The 20,976-nt window shown below is 31.4% G+C and overlaps 1 protein-coding gene across 1 annotated transcript in view; it reads right to left on the bottom strand.

Moving 5' to 3' along the window:
• Nucleotides 1-20,976, bottom strand: part of LOC114326103 (FK506-binding protein 5) — an 87,753-nt gene that overhangs the window by 53,755 nt on the left and 13,022 nt on the right. Inside the window, exons 2-3 of the mRNA XM_050662421.1 lie at nucleotides 5,229-5,413; nucleotides 4,596-4,769 (exon numbers count right to left, since the gene is read on the bottom strand). Coding sequence (XP_050518378.1) covers nucleotides 4,596-4,769; nucleotides 5,229-5,413 — 359 coding nt within the window. The remainder of the gene's footprint in view (nucleotides 1-4,595; nucleotides 4,770-5,228; nucleotides 5,414-20,976) is intronic.

The following is a 20,976-nucleotide window of genomic DNA, read 5'->3' as shown; positions in this document are numbered from 1 at the left end:
AAAAAAATCATATTACGATTCAAATGACAGTAAACTCTCGTGACGTAATCTCACCCTTAATGTTCATTGGTTAGTCGATTTAGGCAACCGTAGTAATGTCTAAGAACCGTGATTTCCTACCACGCACTAAACGTCAGCTGAAATATTTGATTAAGAAGTAGGCTACTTTTTTTAACCTGAATTTGTTAAGCAAAGCAAATGTTATTATTTACATTTGAGTTTGACACTTCATGAATGTCAAACTAAATTTTAAATTATTTAGCTATAAAATATAAATGACATTTTATAGTGAATTTAATTATTATATAAAATAATATGTGTAATAAATGTATAAAAACACAATTTGAGTATATTTTGAAAGCAATAATACATATTATACTATATTAATAATGAATCAGTAGAAACGATTATATTTAAATTTGGTAAATTATAACTCCACTCGACCAGCGCACGACCACACAACTCGAAACACAAGTACGCAAATACGGTTGCGTGAAGCGTGGCGCAAAGCCGTGGAATTTACGAGACTCGCTCGGGCTGTAGATCCAAGTAAAGTTCATCAGTAAAAAGTATTTTTATCATGTTATGTATCTATTATTTATTTTACAACATTGGAAAATTGTTATTTACAATGTGGTTTGGAATAAAAAAATATGTTCTGATATATGAAATTACATCCTTCTAATGCAAAAAAATATTTGACGAATTTTCTCAAATTATGGATACCAACATCATTTTCATTTATAACTCTTGTATTTTTAATTTGACGAAGAAAAGTTATTCTTCATAAAAATCTCTTCTTGGTCTAATATTTATGATGCAACCAACCATCATGAATCCAATTTTATTAATTTTATACGAGGTATGTAAAAAAATATGAATTTCGAGTAAAGTATCTTTATAGTTCACAACATTTAAATTAGAATGATATACTTGCACATTAAAATTAAAACATAATTTTTAATTCTAAACAGCTTTTCGTAATAGCAATTTTCTATATAATGAATTTAAATACGTATATAAACAAAGTTTTCGTTATGATAATGCTCGCATTTTCAGCTTGTTTTTTATTTTTTTGCTTTTTAGTTGATTTTTTTTCTAATATTTTTAATTTTAGTCACTAGTAACTAAAGAAAAGCGTTTCTTAAAAATTTTTTTTCATATTTTTTTATTATTTTTTACTCTTTAGTCTTACACTTTTCAAACATTAAAATATATCGTCATGTTTATTAAAATATGTGTATAAAACATAATAATATGATGTACAAACATGAAAAGTAGTTGGAATCAGCAAAAAAATTGAAATTTTATTGTTTATTTATGAAGCATAACGTAAACAATTAACGTAAAAAGTGAAATTATGTATAGTTCATATAATTAGGTACAATTTGTAAAAGTTTCAAGTTTCTACGTTGTAAAAAAAAAAAGAATTTAAGCATTTTCCATTAATATCTTTTTTTTTATTTACACAATTAATAAACATAAAAAATGTTTTTATTGACCATTCCTGTATTGTTTCCGCGAATGAATATGTCTGCAAATTTTCATTCATTTACATTGAAGAAAAGGCAGTCAAATTAAAGTCTAAAGATTTGACACAAACGATTGAACTAAAGAAAAGCGTTTAAAAAAGTTGTATTTTATAGTATTATGAAAAATACCTACTCCATTATTATGTGATATGGATACGGATTTATAAAAGTGTAAAACTGGTGAATACGAGGGGTGATACACAACTTTTGAAACGATGTGTATTTTATACCGACGACACATACTTCACTCATTAATTCTACATGACCGTGAATTGTCTGAGTCGTCGTCTTAAATCAAGTTGGCTTCTATAATTAGACAATAAAAATACTATGCGGAATAGAAAGCGATTATTTCATCGAATAAATTATAGGCAGACGTCCAATTTTATAAAAATATGTTTTTAATATAAAAAAAAACGTTTGTTTATTTTTCAGCTATGATCTGATTTTTGTTGTTTTCAAAACATAAGGTAAAAATAAATAAATATAGATATAAAATATAAATATACATGTAAAAATTTAAATAGATGAGGGGAAAAAGTTTTTTGCGATACATAGTACTATTCTCAAAATGTATGTAGTATCTTGTAGACGAGTTTGACCTTAAAATTAACTTTTACAAAACAGTTTTCAACCCTTAAACATATAATTTTTTAAAAAGAGGGTGGGACACTTGAAAATTTTAATCTAAATTTTATTTTATTTTTCTTATTATAATACAGATTTATTGTAGGTTTGAATGATCAGGGTTAGCATCCGGATAGATTACACAATAAATAAATTTCAAGTTATAGGCAGACGTCCAACTTTTATAAAAAGATGATTTTAATATAAAAAACATTTGTTTATTTTTTAGCTATGATCCGTTTTTTGTTGATTTCAAAACATAAGGTGAAAATATATAAATATAGAATATAAATATACACGAAAAAATTTAAATAGAAATTTAAAATGGGAAGGTTTTTGGATAACGTTGTGGCCTGAGGGAGAAAAAGTTTTTTACAATTTTTTAGAATTCTACATTCTAAATATTTAATATTAAATTAAATATGTAATAATATAATCATATTTTTGAGATGTGAGAGTTGTCATTCACCGCTCTTAATGTGAAGACTGATTTTTTTCACTTAGCAATCCACGTGCCTCGTGGGAGTCATTATAGTGCCCCAGGGCCTTATCCTTAGGGATTATGTCCATCCTTTGGATTTCATAATTAATTTTACAATGTAAGACATTTAGTCAACATTTAGAGGATTTTAACCTCTGTAGCCCTTTTAGGGGTTTTTAAATAAATATATCTTTTATAAAGAAAAATTTTTCATTAAATTAACTTTTAAAAGGTCTAATAATTTGGAGACTGAACCTTTCATGTAACTCTTTGCTTTTGGCTTTTCTTTGCCTAATAAGGATCGCTCATTTGCCAGGCTGTCACACTGACATAAAGTGTGCCCTGCCGTTTCTCTTCTAGGTAAAAAAGAATCTGCATGTGATCATCTGCCAATCTCAAGAGCAACTGCTTATTAAGCTTACAGTCCCCTGTTAGCAAACCTACTATGACTTTGGCCGTTTTCCTGTCTTGACATATTAGGTCTGCCGGAAATTTTGGCGAATGTTTTGTAATGAACTGTTTTGCCTGTCTTTGTCCTGGTAATCTCTTACACAATTTCAGAGATTTGTGAGCTACACACCTTCTCGTAGCATTTCTTATTACACTTTTGCAACGCCACAAAACCTAGGCTACCGTAACCGTGCTACGGTCTCCTAGGTTATTTAGGGAGCCTACACAATTTTTACAATTTTTAGTTTAAAACTGATTTTACAGAATTGAATGCTTTAAGCTCAGCCTGGCTATCTGTGAAAATGGCAATTATTAAACGATACGTTCTTTTCTGCCTTTCTATTTCTTCACGCAATGATGGATTGTTGTTTTTCTGCTTTCCGAAAATTGTGACATACTTAGATAGACTTACTGGGAAATGTATCCTTTGTTTTGTCCCTACTCTACCTTCTCCCTCCTACACCCTCAGATGTTTTTGAGCCTTCAGTGTACCAGGTAGCTTCCCCTTGTATAGCTTCACCTCCCTTCCACTCTGTTCTGTCTAGTATATTAATTTTTAATTTAGGTGTGGCATGTGGCATAATAATGCCACATGCCGCCATTCTGCATGCTGACACCGTAGACTTCAGATGGTAAGGTTTCTTGACCTTACCATGATCAAATATTCGTTTTATCTAATGTAATTTTTCGTGTGAACGTCCTTTGTGCTTGTAATAGATGTTTTTAACTTTTCTGACCATAAAACAATAGCTGGGTTGAGCATTTTTCAACAATCAGACAAGGTTTTTTTCCAATTTTTTCCCATCAATTAAAAAACTGCTTAAAAAAATAGAAGTATTTTTATATCATACATGGGATACATCTCTCTTCATAGTGGTATTTTGAACCTTTTGACCATAGCTCTGAAGATGGCTTTATAAGCCGAAAGCGCTCAGCTAGGAAGTATTTAATTTACACACTTCAAAAGTACACTTCTCCTTATTTACCTGTATTCATAAGTGTGTAAAAAACTATTTCAGTCTTTACATTTATTAATTTTTAATTTATCGTCAAAACTATATTGTCATAGCTGTTGCATCAATGGGTTGCCCCATTATAATATCGGCTTTTAGCTCATTTATTAGCTTTCTATTATGAAGCTATATTAGCTTTCATTTCATTTATTATTTTCTATGCGCCTAGCTCATGTGTTGGTGGACTATGTATTAATCTGTACATCATATCATACCCATCCCTGCCGTAAGCTTAATGGATTAGAGTACCTATTTAGATCTTTCGTGGTCAAATTCTGAAATTATTATAAACTTTTGGCGAGTAGAACAGTGTCATCTACACAACGTTTGTCATTAATTATGATTCCGTCAGTCCAAGTATTCTACAGGGTGCAAATCACACACCGAGACGTCACCTAAATCGATTCTTTTGAATTCTGAGACTCATTCTATAACTACAACTAAAATATTTGTTTACTTTCAAGATTTTTGTGATAAATTGAAATTTCTTACCTCTGTCTGAAAAGTGCAAAGTAAATGGCACAAAAATGGATGTCTGGTTCCTAAGGCTAAAACTTTTCTTTCAATTAAAGTACACTCGACGTCATTGTCTTCAACAATCACATCTTTTTTGAGACATTTTACTGCATAGTAGTAATCAGTGTCTGTTAGTTTGGCTAATAGAACCTGAAAGAAAAATTTACAGTACAAATATCAACTTTTAAGACATCATATATCAAAGAAGTTTACAAACAACTAAAAAGTCTGATTAGGTATACTTTAAGGTAAATAGTGTTTAGTATAAATAAATTAAAAATAAATTAAAATAAAGACTAAATAAATTAAGGTTAAGGAAAATTACATTACTGTATAAGATGAATCTATACTTCGTCCAATTTACTTACCGTTGCACGTCATCCGCGTCATAGCTTGTAACATGATACCAACACGAAATATTTAGGCGGTAGGTGTGTTCTTTTTTAGAATCATTATGATACTAAAAAAGAACACACCTACCGCCTAAATATTTCATGTTGGTATCATGTTACAAGCTATGACGCGGATGACGTGCAACGGTAAGTAAATTGGACGAAGTATAAAGTGTCAGAACAAGCTGCAACAGATAAAATGATAACATATACTTACTTTACCAAAACTTCCCTTGCCAAGTACTTTGAGGAAATCAAAGTCTTCTACGGCATATTTCTTAAACCTAGGAATGGTTGTAGCAGGTGGAATTATTTTATCGGTTGGAGGAATAAATACTTCTTCTTCTTCTTCTGCTATTTCCGATTCGTTTGAGTTCGTGGTCACCGCCTCCCTTTGAGAAACTGAAAATACAAAACCAGATTTAAAGCACGACAAAATTAGCAATAAAAAATCAATATAGTGTATCGATATAGTTTAGTCAAATACAGTGCAAATAAGTCATATAGGTCATATAATTGCATATCCAAGCTCCCTACAATCTGGAAGACGATAATTAGGCTCATAGAGCACGTTTCTTTAAACCTTCCATGTAAAAATCGGTATCAATAGACTCTTATATGTTATTTATGTATCTCTACTTCTTCAGACACTCGGGCTAATACAAATTCAAACACGAAACGGCCTGCGAATAACTCCTGCTATTTCCCACTTAAAGTAGTTAGCGATTAAGGCGCCATCTACTTTGAAGGCTTTAAACGAAAACGAGAAATAAACATAAACGAGAAATATTGAAGTTGGGGTTAAGAGTTAGGTAGGCTAGATACTACGTTTTATCGACTCTGTTTTATGAAATGGAAACTTGGACCTTGATTGCGGCATCGATTAAAAAACTAGAATCATTCGAGTTGTGGATGTACAGAAGAATTCTGAAAATATCGTGGACACAACACGTCACAAACAAAGAGGTTCTGAGAAAGATGAATAAAGAAATGGAAATCTTAAATACAATCAAAACAAGAAAATTAAAATATCTCGGACATATTACACGCGGAGAAAGATACAACTTGCTCCAATTGATTATGCAGGAAAATATTCAAGGAAAAAGAAGCATATGGAGACGCAGAATATCATGGCTGCGCAACCTCAGGGAATGATATGGATGCAGGCCCGCCGAGAGGGGGGTACAGCCTCAACATTTTAGGGGGCCCGGCGATGTAAGGGGTCCGGCGTAGACCAGACCAAAGACGTAATTTTTCTTGTTTTTTTTTGCTCCACACTTTATGTGCAGAATGCGTTTAGTTAATACTCAGCTATATTTAATATGACCTTTACCTCTATTTTGAAATATAGTGCATAGGGCTTAGTATTAAGGTGACTGATAATTTTAAGTCTGACTCAATATTTCGCAGTGAAATATTTAATACTGTCATAGATTGTATAATAAGCAACTTACCAGAAGATTTAATGCAGCAATTGAAATTCATTCGCTATTTAACACTTTATGGACATTCTGAGATAAAGATAATATTGCGATTAAGATTAATATTAAGAATATCAAGAAAAAAAAATGATATACTGTGCGATTTTTATAAAGAAGACGATAGAACGATATACAAGGAGAATATTTGTGAATCTCAACTTTCTCCAATAGATTTACATAATAAAATTAAATATCCCAAATTGGAATCATTATTTCGTAACGTCGTTATAGAGTCAAGAATATTTTGGACATTACCGGTGGTAGTCGTAAAAGGGAAAGATCCTTTAGTTTTCTTTCTCGCATAAAAAATGCTATGAGATCTACAATGAAACAGGGTCGGTTAACTGACCTAGCATTATTTGGTAAAATCATGCGATTTTTCGAAAATTATAGATATCTTTGCCAGTCAAAAACTCGAAAAGTACCGGTATTGTAAATATTTTCACTATTATAAAAATATAATCAAAGTTTAATAAAAGTTATATTTGAAATGTTTCTTATTATTTGTTATTGATAATTTTATTTCTATAAAAGTTACACCATTTTTTTCGCTCTTCACTTTTTGCTGGGGTTCCGCTCTTCACTTCTTACCGGGGACCGCGCCCGTTCATCCCTCTCGGCGGCCCTGTACGGATGTACACCAAATGAACTTTTCAGAGCAGCCGTCTCTAATGTCCGAATAGCTATGATGATTGCCGACCTCCGTCGCGGAGATGGTACTTGAAGAAGAAGAAGGGAATAAACCTAAACAAAACGGAGCTATGTGCTTAGATAATATAGGTATACATACTTTGAGAGAATTAATAGAATAAAAGAGATCTTTGTGTATAGATTAATGCAGAGATTGACCGCTCTAGATTAAAATCTTACTTAAAGATCTACTTTCTGGTAAGTTCTGTGTTGTTACTCCAAAATCTAATATGCTCCGGATATAAAAACCTTCTTACCACCCAAAAATTTGCTGAATCGCTTTTTTTCTAAGTGGAAGCCTGAAGCCATAATGTAAACCGAAGTCTAAGCATATTGTCTTTGATATTTTAAATTTAAAACGGTCACGTAAAACGATCTGCCAAAAGCAACAAAACAAACATAGAGCACCTTGACACTAACATATTCAGCGGTCTGTTTAGTCGTTGTCTCAATTTTACAGCGCGTCCTATGTATTTAGTTAAGAGCAACTCAAGCAATTTATCATTTCTATTTTTATCTGGGTTTGGCTAAAGCTGAACTTTCCGAAAACAGCAAATTATTCCAACTTACCTGTATTCTATTAAAACATTTTAGTCCAACTAATGAAGCTTAAAATAGGCCAAAACCTCGCAATTTTTACAGAATTGATCGATTTGCTGGAAAATTTGAGAATAAGTAGTGGATAGTCCAGGGAGCAAAATCTGTATGATGCCGAAAGGCGCTTTTACCATGGGGAGTTGTTGCCACCCCATCTCGGGGGGGAGGTGGAAATTTTTTATTATTTTTTGACCGCAAAAGTTGGTAAAAACATTCATTCTAAGCAAAAAACGTTCTATACATTTTTTTAATAAAATTAATATTTTTTAATTTATTCGCTATCGAAAGTGTTTTATATCGAAAGAATCAATGTTTTTAATAAGTTTTATGATAATAACTCCAAAAGTTTTCGTTTTATCAAAACAACTTTACTTAACAAAAATGTACCATTTGAAAAAATAAACAAAACCGTCTTTTTTAATTTTCTTTAGGACCAAGTAATCGAGCTATACTTTATTTATATTTTAGCTCTTCTACGTCAAATGCTAAATATTGTAGTTTCAAAGTCAAAAGACGGGAAAACTGTGCATGTTTCAAGGATAACTTGTTGAAATAATTTAAAGTATTTAAAAATATCTATCACCAGAAATAAATAAAGTCTCTAGCTCAAAAATTAAGTGACTTATAAGAAAATAATTTCAGTCCCTATTTTTTTCAGCGAAAAAGTGATCGGAAGCAACCTTCCTAATCACCACCCTAATTAAAATTAGTCATTGGCTTATTTGGTCTTCTTTATTTATGTATTATTAATAGGTTCTAGAAGTTTGACAGACTTAGAATGATTAGTTTTTAAAGAAATGGAGTTAAAAGCGAATAACGAATTTTTGTAGTTTTATAGGTTTTGCCCAAATGTGGTGCGTTTAATTTTATTAACAAATTATGGTAAAATTAGGTATTTTTCAGGAATTATTAGAAGCCCTGTAAATAAATTGATAGTGTTAAGGTCTTCTCTGGTGTATTTTTGGTCGCTGAATCGAATGCGACTAGTCGCGATTACTCAAAATATGTTCTGATTTTGTTAATAACAAAATAATTGTTTATCCACCGAAAAACTCGAAATGCGCTATCTACAGCAAGTTTGTAATCTTTTTCATAGTATTTTTATACGCTAAATCGATTGCCGCTAGTCGTAATAGCTTAAACCACGTTCCGACTTTGTTATTAATAAATTATTCCAAAAATAACGGTTTACAGTACGTTCACTCACGGTTTTTGCTGTAAATTTTAAAAAACCATTTGGATTGACATGCAATTTGGCATACACGTAGCTAACATGTCAAACAAAACAAGTGATATTGTGCCGATGTCTGCTTTAACCCTGGGGGTGACTTTCACCCCTTTTCGGGGGTGAAAAAAGAAACCTTTAAAATTAGTCCAAAAGTGGATAAACTGATTAATTCTAAGCAACTTTTGTTCTATACAGTTTTTTCACTAAGTCAATACTTTTCGTTTTATTTGGTTTTTTTCTTGAAAAATGAACATATTCACTCGCAAATAAGTCGAAAATTGACTTAGTGAAAAAACTGTATAGAACAAAAGTTGCTTAGAATTAATCAGTTTATCCAATTCCGGACTTATTTTAAAGGTTTCTTTTTTCACACCAAAACGGGGTGAAACTCATCCCGAGGGAAAGATCACAAATCGGCACAATATCACTTGTTTTGTTTGACATGTTAGCTACGTGCATGCCAAATTTCATGTCATTCCAAGTGGTTTTTTTAAATTTAGAGCAAAAACCGTGAGTAAACTTACTATAAACCGATATTTTTGCAATAATTTATTAATAACAAAGTCGGAACGTGGTTTAAGCAAATAAGGCCAGTGACAATCGATTTAGCCTATAAAAATATTATGAATAAGACTGTATATGCTGTAGATAACGCATTTCGAGCTTTTCGGCGAATAAACAATTATTTCGTTATTAACAAAATAAGAACACATTTTGAGTAATCGCGACTAGTCGCATTCGATTCAGCGACCAAAAATACACCAGAGAAGACCTTAAAACTATCAATATATTTACATGGCTTCTAATAATTCCTGAAAAACACCTAATTTTACCATAATTTGTTAATAACAATTAAACGCACCACATTTGGGCTTTCAGACCACTTCCATTGGATTCAGCGACCCAAAAATCTATAATATATACCACCATCAAATCGCTTCGAGCTAAAAGTGCCCACGGGACCCCCTATGTTGCGACTAGACTACAAGCTGAAGATTTCAGCAACATCTGGGTTGTGCTGAGAAGCTACAAAATATAGATCAACGGGATCAAAAACCAAAATATATTTATTTGATTTGGTACGAGAATTATTAGTCTTTCGCCAGTTGTCAGTACACGTGTTAAATTAGTTAAATACTAGCCATATTTTTTGTTTCTATTTATACAAAATGTACAAAATTCGTTCATTAGACAAAGATATACGCAAAATAAGCTGGTCCATAAATTACAGTTTTCTTAGTCATTAGCTTAAAAACAGATATATACATGCATAAATTTAGTCGGCATTATATAAGTGTGTCGTCGGTTTCGTACCTTCAGTATATTTCATAGAGATTTATTATTTTTCACTGAATTTGTAAAAGCGGTATATAAAACACATTAATCTCACATCGAAACTGTTATTTTCCTGAAAATGTTTTATTAGTAGACCGTGAATTGCCAAGAGAATAAAAACGAAAGATTGATAATTTTAGTTTAAAAAAAAAAGTTATAACAAAAATTTTCGTATACGATCAAGCAGAATTTGGAGACCTTCAATATTTTTCCTGACAGAATTACTGAATCCTTTGATTATCTACTTATATTAAGTAGTTCCCCGTTGATTTTTATTCCATATGGCTGTCTCTCGAGTGCCTTTTTAAAAAACTGGTCCGAGTAAGCACTGAACAATGTTGGGGACAAAATGTAACCTTGTCTGTCTCCTCGTTGTATAAATATTTCGTCGGTGTAGTTATCTCAAATTTTTACGATAGTGGTTTGATTCCAGCACAAATTTTTAATGACACTAATATCTTTCTGATCTATTCCTATATAGTCCAGGGCGGATCTGTTTTGAGATGGACGTTGAGAGGTGACTCTAATTTTTTTGCAGAAATTGCTTGGAATTAACCTATATATTAATAATAATTGAGTTATCCTCCCACTCAAAAAGGTCCGGAACATTGTTTAAATAATCAAAAACACAAGGATTGGCATTTTACGTTTTTCAACCATTTCTGCTATACTTAGGACCTTAGTATTTCACCAAGAAAATCTTTATGATATGATAAAACAATGCTGTAAAATTTAAGATCGGTTTAATAGATTTTGCAAAATAAATTTTGCAATCCAGCTTTCGCAAAAAAATTCATTTTTTTTAATGTTGCAGGACTGAAAATAAAACAGATAACAAATTAAATTGTTTTTTACAAATAAAAGAATACTGTACCTTTCTTTTGCAAAATTAAAATCGGTTAACTACCACGGCGTCAGGAATGTTTTTAAATAAACATTAATTTTGGGTGCTATGCGCAGGACAGCGGAGTTCGATTCACACAAGTTAATTTCTACTAAAATTTCTTCCAATCTTTATCTAATATATTATTTTCTTACTCTATATTTTGTTGTATGTTCATATTTTAATTCCACAAAAATCAAATTAATTTGATTATTGTTTTTGAAAAATTGTTCAAACAATTGCATTTGTTTAAAAATAATACACTTTTATTTTCTAAGTTAAAATATATGAACAAAGAAAGTTTTTGCTAAAAAAGTGTTATTTCAAAGGACAGAGTAAGTGTTTCTATTTTGAAATAAACAGATTTGTTTATTTATTTCGAAATGTACTAAAAATTAAAATTTATCAACTAAAAAGGGGTAGTTCCCTGGATTGGCTGTATACCTTATAGTTAAACAAACTGGAACATGAAGTAAAAACCACTTCTATGTAAAAGGTATATTTACTAAAAATTTTTAGAATCCCAATGGATTCAATAAAATGAGTTCATCAGAACGTTTTCAAACCTATCGGTCCATCATCAGTGAATCTAAAATCAAATAAGTAATCCCACTATTAAAATTGAAAAGATGGTTGAAATTGTGAAAGTTAAAAAATGTGGTTATGATTACTTACTTGAATACCTGCAAAATAGCCCCAGAACCAAACAATGGTTGTGATTATAAATAAATCTACATTATGTTGAAATAAATTTAAAATGGCTAAACGCCGATGTTCAGGGATTAAACCTCTGGGAACATGGTGAAACTCTACCCGAGGACCCAATCAACCATCTTCGGTCAACGATGACTACTAAGTGTCAAAGCTATGTAAGGAAATGCTTGATGTGACATTGACAGTTGAGGAAGAAGGTAGTCGATTTTCAAGGAAATTTAAAAACAAAGTCATGATCCAAGACGAAGATATGGTAAAGATTTTAATATCTGAAAATGTCTGTTAGATTTAATTAACAGATTTAATTAGATTAACTTTAATTAGATTAAATTAGATTTAATTAGATAATAGATTTAATTAACAGACATTTTCAGATATTAAAATCTTTACCATATCTTCGTCTTGGATCATGACTTTGTTTTTAAATTTCCTTGAAAATCGACTACCTTCTTCCTCAACTGTCAATGTCACATCAAGCATTTCCTTACATAGCTTTGACACTTAGTAGTCATCGTTGACCGAAGATGGTTGATTGGGTCCTCGGGTAGAGTTTCACCATGTTCCCAGAGGTTTAATCCCTGAACATCGGCGTTTAGCCATTTTAAATTTATTTCAACATAATGTAGATTTATTTATAATCACAACCATTGTTTGGTTCTGGGGCTATTTTGCAGGTATTCAAGTAAGTAATCATAACCACATTTTTTAACTTTCACAATTTCAACCATCTTTTCAATTTTAATAGTGGGATTAATTATTTGATTTTAGATTCACTGATGATGGACCGGTAGGTTTGAAAACGTTCTGATGAACTCGTTTTATTGAATCCATTGGGATTCTAAAAATTTTTAGTAAATATACCTTTTACATAGAAGTGGTTTTTACTTCATGTTCCAGTTTGTTTAAAATTTATCAATCATTATCAAAGGTCATTGGAATGCCCAATCAGAGCGAACGTATCCTGTACTACGCGTAGCACCAAAAATTAATGTTTATTTAAAAAAATCCTGACGCCGCGCCGTGGTAGTTAACCGATTTTAATTTTGCAAATTGCAGATGAAAGGTACAGTATTCTTTTATATTTAAAAAAAAATCAACTTGCTGTCTGCTTTATTTTCAGTACTGAAACATTTTTAAAAAATTATTTTTTTTTTGCGAAAGCTGGATTGCAAAATCTATTAATCCGATTTTAATGAAATTTACGGTATTGTTTTATCATATCATAAAGTTTTTCTGGGTGAAATATAAAGGTCCTAAGTGTAGCATATATGGCTGAAAAACGTAAAATGCGAATATGTACTTGTTTTTATGGTTTTTTTCGAAATTATTGCTATGTTGCAACAAGGGTGACAATTTTTAAAATTTTCAGTTAATCCATCCTATATGGTAGGAAATTTAATTATACCCCATTTCACGAACATACGACCCTCTTGGATTATCGCGACAACGAATATTTTACTGTGCAAAATATGAACAACGAAAGTAAATTGCAAATTATATTGTTGTTTATTGGAGTAATTATTAGAGCAAAATACTTTCGTACTTCTTATGTTGCACACCATACGTGGAATACACCATACGCAACTTTTATGTCGGAGCAACTTTTCTCGAAAATGAATACTTTTAAAGTTATAATCAAAAAACCAAGAAAAAAATCGGATTTTCCTTCAATTTTTGACATTTTGATTATTTAAACAATGTTCCGGACCTTTTTGAGTGGGAGGATAACTAAAATATTATTATATGAGTTATTTTTAAGCAATTTTTGCAAAAAATATGAGTCACCTCTCAACAGAGACATTAGTACAAATGTACTAATATTTTTACAGATGCGCCCTGGTCTAATATTTTTTAACACTTGCATTAATTTTACATGCTGTACTTTATCGAATGCCTTTTCGAAATCCACGAAGCATGCAAATATATATTTTCTTTGGTAATAGGATATTTAGCACAAAAAGTGCCTTCCTGGTTCTCATAGCATTTCTAAAACCAAATTGGATATCTTCGAGATCTTCTTCGCATTTGTGTCTAATTCTGTTCTGAGTTAACTACAGGCTGGTTTTCCAGAAGGATTAGATCAGTTTACAGAAATGCAAAGATATTTACTTAAGTTATCATAGGTTATGCCAAAGCATTTGACTGTGCCAAACATAGTACCATGTTGAACATTTTGAAAAATAAGGTTTGAACAGAGAAAAATTTGCCAAAATTGTTGTAGATTTTGGATATTAGAAGAAAAAAGCGAGCATAGAGACAAGTATATAGAACGAAAAGAGACATTCTGACTTAAACAAATAGCAATTATATGCATAAAATTCGTAAAATAAATTGCACTTTAAATATAGGGAGTAGAAAAATATCTTGCCGGTACATGGTTTCAAAAGTAAACAAGAAAAACTTATTTTAATCTGGTCTGTCACACGTGGTAGGTTTAAAAATTTTGGCCACATCCAAAATAAACTTGGCATGGGAGTATCGTATGCATTAAAAATGATTGTTCCTCAAATAGGTTTAGTAGTAATGCTCTTAAATTATTATTTATGGGATCTAAAAGGTAGATATTTATTGTAAGTGTTTTGGTACAAATTTTAAAGATTTACCAACAATATAAATATAATATTTTTGTGAAAAACTATAATATAGAACCAACAGAATTTTCAGTTTCATTGTATTTCTTAACTGTTGTCTTCACTTTTTGCCAGTTAGAAAGAATATATATAGAAAGTCAAGCATAGTATGAGGTGCTGTACATCGCGATTGGACCAATAAGACAGAATATATACTAATATATATACCAATAAGTACATAACTAAGACCGTTAGTCCCATAAGCATAGAGCCCTTATGACACGCTGCTGTATTTATTTTTCTGTGTGATTGTATTCTGTTGGTTAAATCCTATCATTTGAACTGAGGTGCGTTACGTACAAACATGGTAAATGTTCTAACGAGTGGTGCGAATCAGTATTTTGGGAAAGGCCAGATGAGTTAAGGGAAAGGTTTCTCTAAGAAAAGGCCGTCCTCTAGGACGGCCTAGAAAAAAGTGGAAAGATGCAGTCAGACAAGATCTGGAAAAATTGGGAGTGAGACAATGGGAATTAGTGGCAGAGGACCCACAAACATGGAAGGCAATAGTAAACGAGGCAAAGACTCACGAAGAGTTGTAACACCATTGATGAGAATGATAACTGAGGGTGTGTAGAAGTGAATGAGAAGTTAAATATAAGCCTTAGAACAATACCTGAGAAACAAATGATAGAAAGTCGTGAATTCCATGGAATATAAAGACAGATGAGTTGGTGGTGGTACATGTAAAGATTGGACAATGATGCTAGTCAAGTAGGTATGGGACGCTAAAATGCAAAGGAGAAGAAAACTGGAAAGTGAGACAATGGGAAGTAATGGCACAGTACCGACAAACATGGAAGACAATAGTAACCGCTGCAAAGACTCATGAAGAGTTGTAAGTAACGCCATTGATAATGATGATGAAGTATACGCAGCAATTACAGAACCATTGTTCTTATTCCTCTTACAATAAATATTAAATATCTTTACCTGCAGCTTTTTTGCTCTTTGAGTTTTCAAGTTTTTTTCTATAGTTCATACTTGCTTATGTGAACTTCTTTGTTTGTTAATTTCTGGTGTTTTTCTAAACGAAATCAACTAGTTTTCCTTATTTTCACTAAGCGGCTTATATCGTACCTACCCAAACCACTGAATACACTGAAGTCACAAAAGTTTGTTAAAAACAAAAGAACACATGTCAAGCTATTATTGTTTTCATACCAAAGGTATAAGTCATACCAATCTTAAAATATTAGTACTATCACAAAATGTGACAGCGCATTTTTGAACGAAATGTTTACTTGTTTAACGTGAGAAAAGATTTGGTTATTAATGACTTCCCAATTTTAACAAGTTTCCCAAACAACAGTGATTAAAATAAACTAATTGTTATCACGTGCTGAAGCCTACAAACAACAGCATCTGTTTGAAATTTTGTGAAAATTTGGATAAAATTAACTTTTTCTACAACCACTTAAAATGTAAGGTTTTTTTATGATAATTGAAAATGTCCATTCATTTATTTTTTGTATTTTATTAATAATTGTTTTTTTAAATGTAAAAAGCTCATAAAATTGTCTCTTATTTAGTTATAACATTTTTGAAAGGGGTTATGTAACGCAAAAAGACTTTAATTATTTGATATAAAAATTCTTTCCTGTTTCTTGTTTCCTTTTTTTTTGCTTAGTGTCTCATAGACTCACAATCGTTATTTATGTACTTCGTCTTGTTTATGTCACAACAAGATATTTATACAAAAAAAAAGAATAGCAGAACAATGCAGAAATACATATCATCTAAAACAATGGAGTCAAGGAAAGCTGGGCAAATATTAAAGCAAACATCTCAGATTCAGCTAAAGAAACTCTGGGTGAAAGAAAGGTACAGCTCCCGGAGGCATATTTACAGATGCTAGCGTGTGTAGACACCAGGGTGTTGAAATCAGTTAGGGTTTGGAAAAACTGTGCATTTACAGATGCTAGCGCGTGTTGACACCACGGTGTTGAAATCAGGTACGTTTACAGATTCTAGCGTGTGTTGACACTAGGGTGTTGAAATCAGTTAGGGTTTGGAAAAACAGTAGTACAAATACTAACAGATTTGGACACCAGACTGTTGAAAGCAGCTAGCTTTTTTAGTGGTTATACATGCATAGATGCTAACGGCTATTGACATTGATTTTATATACCTACTGCTGTGGAAAAATATTTAAGTGATCTAGGTATTAATAAATTAATTAAACGTTGTTGGGATATAAACAATAATATATTTATACAAAAGAACAACATAAAAAATAATGTTGTTTTGAAGTGATTTCCTTGTGGCATTTTTATAATTAACTATTTAGACGGGAAATAAGCCACAATTAAATTGAAAAAAATAATTTTATTAACGTTTCGACGCCCAAATCAGGCGTCGTTGTCAAAATACAAAATACTACTAAATTAAACAAAAATGTTGTTGCTTAGTAAAGAAATCTAATAATTTATTTAATATGACTCATTTATATTGGCAATTCAGACATATATTATACTTTTTAAAGTATTTTTTACTAAGCAACAACATTTTTGTTTAATTTAGTAGTTTTTTGTATTTTGACAACGACACCCGATTTGGGCGTCGAAACGTTAATAAATTTTTTTCAATACAATTGTGGCTTATTTCCCATCTAAATAGTTAATTATAAAAAATAATACATATATTAATGAGCAGATACATGCCCTTAAGCGTTAGGTTGGTTCTCTGTGATGTTTCTCATCAGGTTTCTGCTTCTTTTTTTCCTTTTGCTGCCTCGGTTTTGGAAAAACAGTACGTTTACAGATGCTAGCGTGTGTTCATACTAGGGTGTTGAAATAAATTAGGGTTTGGAAAAACAGTACATTTACAAATACTAACAGATTTGGACACCAGAGTGTTGAAAGCAGCTAGCTTTTTTAGTGGTTATACATGCAATATGCTAACGGCTATTGACATTGATTTTATATACCTACTGCTGTGGAAAAATATTTAAGTGATTTAGGTATTAATAAATAATTAAATGTTGTTGGGATATAAACAACAATATATTAACACAAAGAACAACATAAAAAATAATGTTGTTCTGAAGCTATTTCCTTGTAGCATTTTTATAATTAACTATTTAGATGGGAAATAAACCACAATTAAATTTAAAAAAAGAATTTTATTAACGTTTCGACGCCCAAATCGAGTGTCGTTGTTAAAATACAAAATACTACTAAATTAAACAAAAATGTTGTTGCTTAGTAATACATACTTTAAAATGTATAATATATGTCTGAATTGCCAATATAAATGAGTCAGATTAAATAAATTATTAGAAGAATTTTTTACTAAGCAACAACATTTTTGTTTAATTTAGTAGTATTTTGTATTTTGACAAGGACACCCAATTTGGGAGTCGAAACGTTAATAAAATTATTTTTTTCAATTTAATTGTGGCTTATTTTCCATTTAAATAGTTAATTATAAAAATGCCACAAGGAAATAGCTTCAGAACAACATTATTTTTTATGTTTTTCTTTTGTGTTAATGTATTATGGTTTATATCCCAACAACGTTTAATTATTTATTAATACCTAGATCACTTAAATATTTTTCCACAGTAGTAGGTATATAAAATCAATGTCAATAGCCGTTACCATCTATGCATATATAACCACTAAAAAAGCTAGCTGCTTTTGTACACTCTGGTGTCCAAATCTGTTAGTATTTGTAAATGTACTGTTTTTCCAAACCCTAACTGATTTCAACACCCTGGTGTCTACACACGCTAGCATCTGTAAATATGCCTCCGGGAGCTGTAAATAAAAGAAATTCTCTCTCAAATCGAAAAACTCTGTAGTTCTGTACAGAGAAGGAAAATGCAAGAAAAAAGCTTACTTGAAGTACATGTCGAACAATACACAACAAGCTTACGAAGATCACAAGAGAATAAAAAATGAAACACATGCACTTGTATGCATTAAAAAAAGCACTGGGAACGCTTCCAAAAAGAACTGGAATCAGCTTAGCAGATGAGCACCAAGGTTTCCTTACGAGACAGTCTTGTACATATGCAATATTGCAGAGAAAGAATAAGAATACAATAGACCCGCATTCCTATGTTTGATCGACTTAAATAAAGTATTTGACAAAGTTATACTTACATAAAGATGTATACATAATATGCATAAAACGTTTATCAACACAATAGATGAAAGTCAGAATAAGACAGTCAGCTATTCAATTTAATCATGGATGAAGTTATAAAGAGCGTCAATAAAGGAATAGGTACGGAATGAGGTACAATGAAAATAAAATTCTCTGTTATTCTGATGATCCAACACTGATAGACCAAAACAAAGATAACCTTCAAAGGCTAGTTCACAGACTTAGTACAAGAGCAAAAGAATTTAAGATAACGATTTCAACTAAGAAAACCAGAACAATAGTATAGTAATCAGTAAAGAACCGATAACATGTATACTGGAAGTCGATGGAGTTAGCATTGAACGTGTATCTAATGGAAATAAAGTGCCTAAGGAGACGTGCACTGTACAGCTACGTTGAAAAAAAAATAAGAGATCAAGTACAAAGTGCAAATAGTAACAAGATGCCCTAGGAACACTATATGGCGTAGCCGAAATATTAACAGTGACATTTTTTTATATACACTCACCGGCAGAGAAAACGGGCACCCCAAAAAATGGGTCATTTTTAATGTCTTGTATTTCGTAAACCTGATGTCCGATTTAAGTAATTTTTTTAATATGTTATAGCCTTATTCTTTATCAATATCGCTGTAATAATATTGTTGCTAGACAGGTACATTGTCATTGTATACAGGGTGTACGAATCAAACTGTGTTTTTTTCTCAAACTTTGGAACACGCTGTGGAATGTTCTAGCTTTTATAAAATACTAAAATTAAAACTCAACTATAGCCACAGATTTTCTTAACATTCTGTTTTTTTATTCATTCGCTTATGTTGGATAATAAAAAAGTTAGGCACTTTAACAACTACCCCTGTTTTTCGTCAATACAGGGTGTTTTTCAATAAGTACAACAAGCTTTAAGGGGTAATTCTGCATGATAAAATAATGACAGTTTGCTTTATAAACTTATGCCCGCAAATACTTCGTTTCTGAGATAGGGGGTGTTGAAATTGTTCTTACAAACTGACGATTTATTTATTACTCTAAAACGGTTTGTGATATGCAAATGAAATTTGGTAGATTTTAAGAGCTAGTTATTGCGCATTTTTTGGCATACAATTGAGAATTTTATATTCACCATTGGCGTGCATACGGGATATATCTAAAAGATTTATACCCGTATGCACGCCAATGGTGAATATAAAATTCTTAATTGTATGCCAAAAAATACGTAATAACTACCTCTTAAAATCTACCAAATTTCATTTGCATATCACAAACCGTTTTAGAGCAACAAATAAATCGTCAGTTTGTAAGAACAATTTCAACACCCCCTATCTCGGAAACGAAGCATTTGCGGGCATACTTTTATAAAGCAAACTGTCATTATTTTATCATGTAGAATTACCCCTTAAAGTTTGCCGTACGTATTTAAAAACACCCTGTATTAACGAAAAACAGGGGTAGTTGTTAAAGTGCTTAACTTTTTTATTATCCAACATAAGCGAATGAATCAAAAAACAGAATGTTAAGAAAACCTGGGGCTATAGTTTGGTTATAATTTCAGTATTTTATAAAAGCTAGAACATTCCACAGGGTGTTCCAAAGTTTGAGAAAAAACACAGTTTGATTCGTACACCCTGTATATAATGACAATGTACTTGTCTAGCAACAATATTATTACAACGATATTGATAAAGAATAAGGCTATAACATATTAAAAAAATTACTTAAATCGGACATCAGGTTTAGGAAATACAAGACATTAAAAATGACCCATTTTTTGGGGTGCCCGTTTTCTCTGCCGGTGAGTGTATATACAGTGTGTCAATTTTAAAACTTACAATGGCTATATCTCACGAATAAAAGCTGAAAACGAAAAATGCTTGAAACCGTTTCTAGGATAGTAAGGGGGAACTAAAATGACATGAAAGAGAACTCACCCCCATCAACCCCCTAGGCCCCACCCACACCAACCAAAAAAGTTTAAATTGCAAACCCCTACTTGTGATACATCATTGAAAATGCTATAAAAAATGCTATCCAATGGTATAAATAATAATTATACAGGATGAAGCCATAATTGTGAAACTTAGGCTTAAATTAAAAATTTAATGAGGTTTTGTTGAAATACAAATTTGATAAAAATGTCAATTATGTAAATGTTCAAAGTGGGTTCCGTTGTTTTGTAAACAATAATACAGTCTATTTTCAAATTCTGCACGACATTTGACAAATGTTTTTCTAGTAATAGGGCGACATGCTTCAGTAATTATTTCTCGCAATTTCCCAAGTGACGCAAGTTAAGTTTTA

The sequence above is a fragment of the Diabrotica virgifera genome, chromosome 9 (assembly GCF_917563875.1).
Source record: "Diabrotica virgifera virgifera chromosome 9, PGI_DIABVI_V3a".
NCBI lineage: Eukaryota > Metazoa > Arthropoda > Insecta > Coleoptera > Chrysomelidae > Diabrotica > Diabrotica virgifera.
Note: the sequence above shows the minus strand (reverse complement) of the source record. Positions and strands in the feature narration are given on the sequence as shown.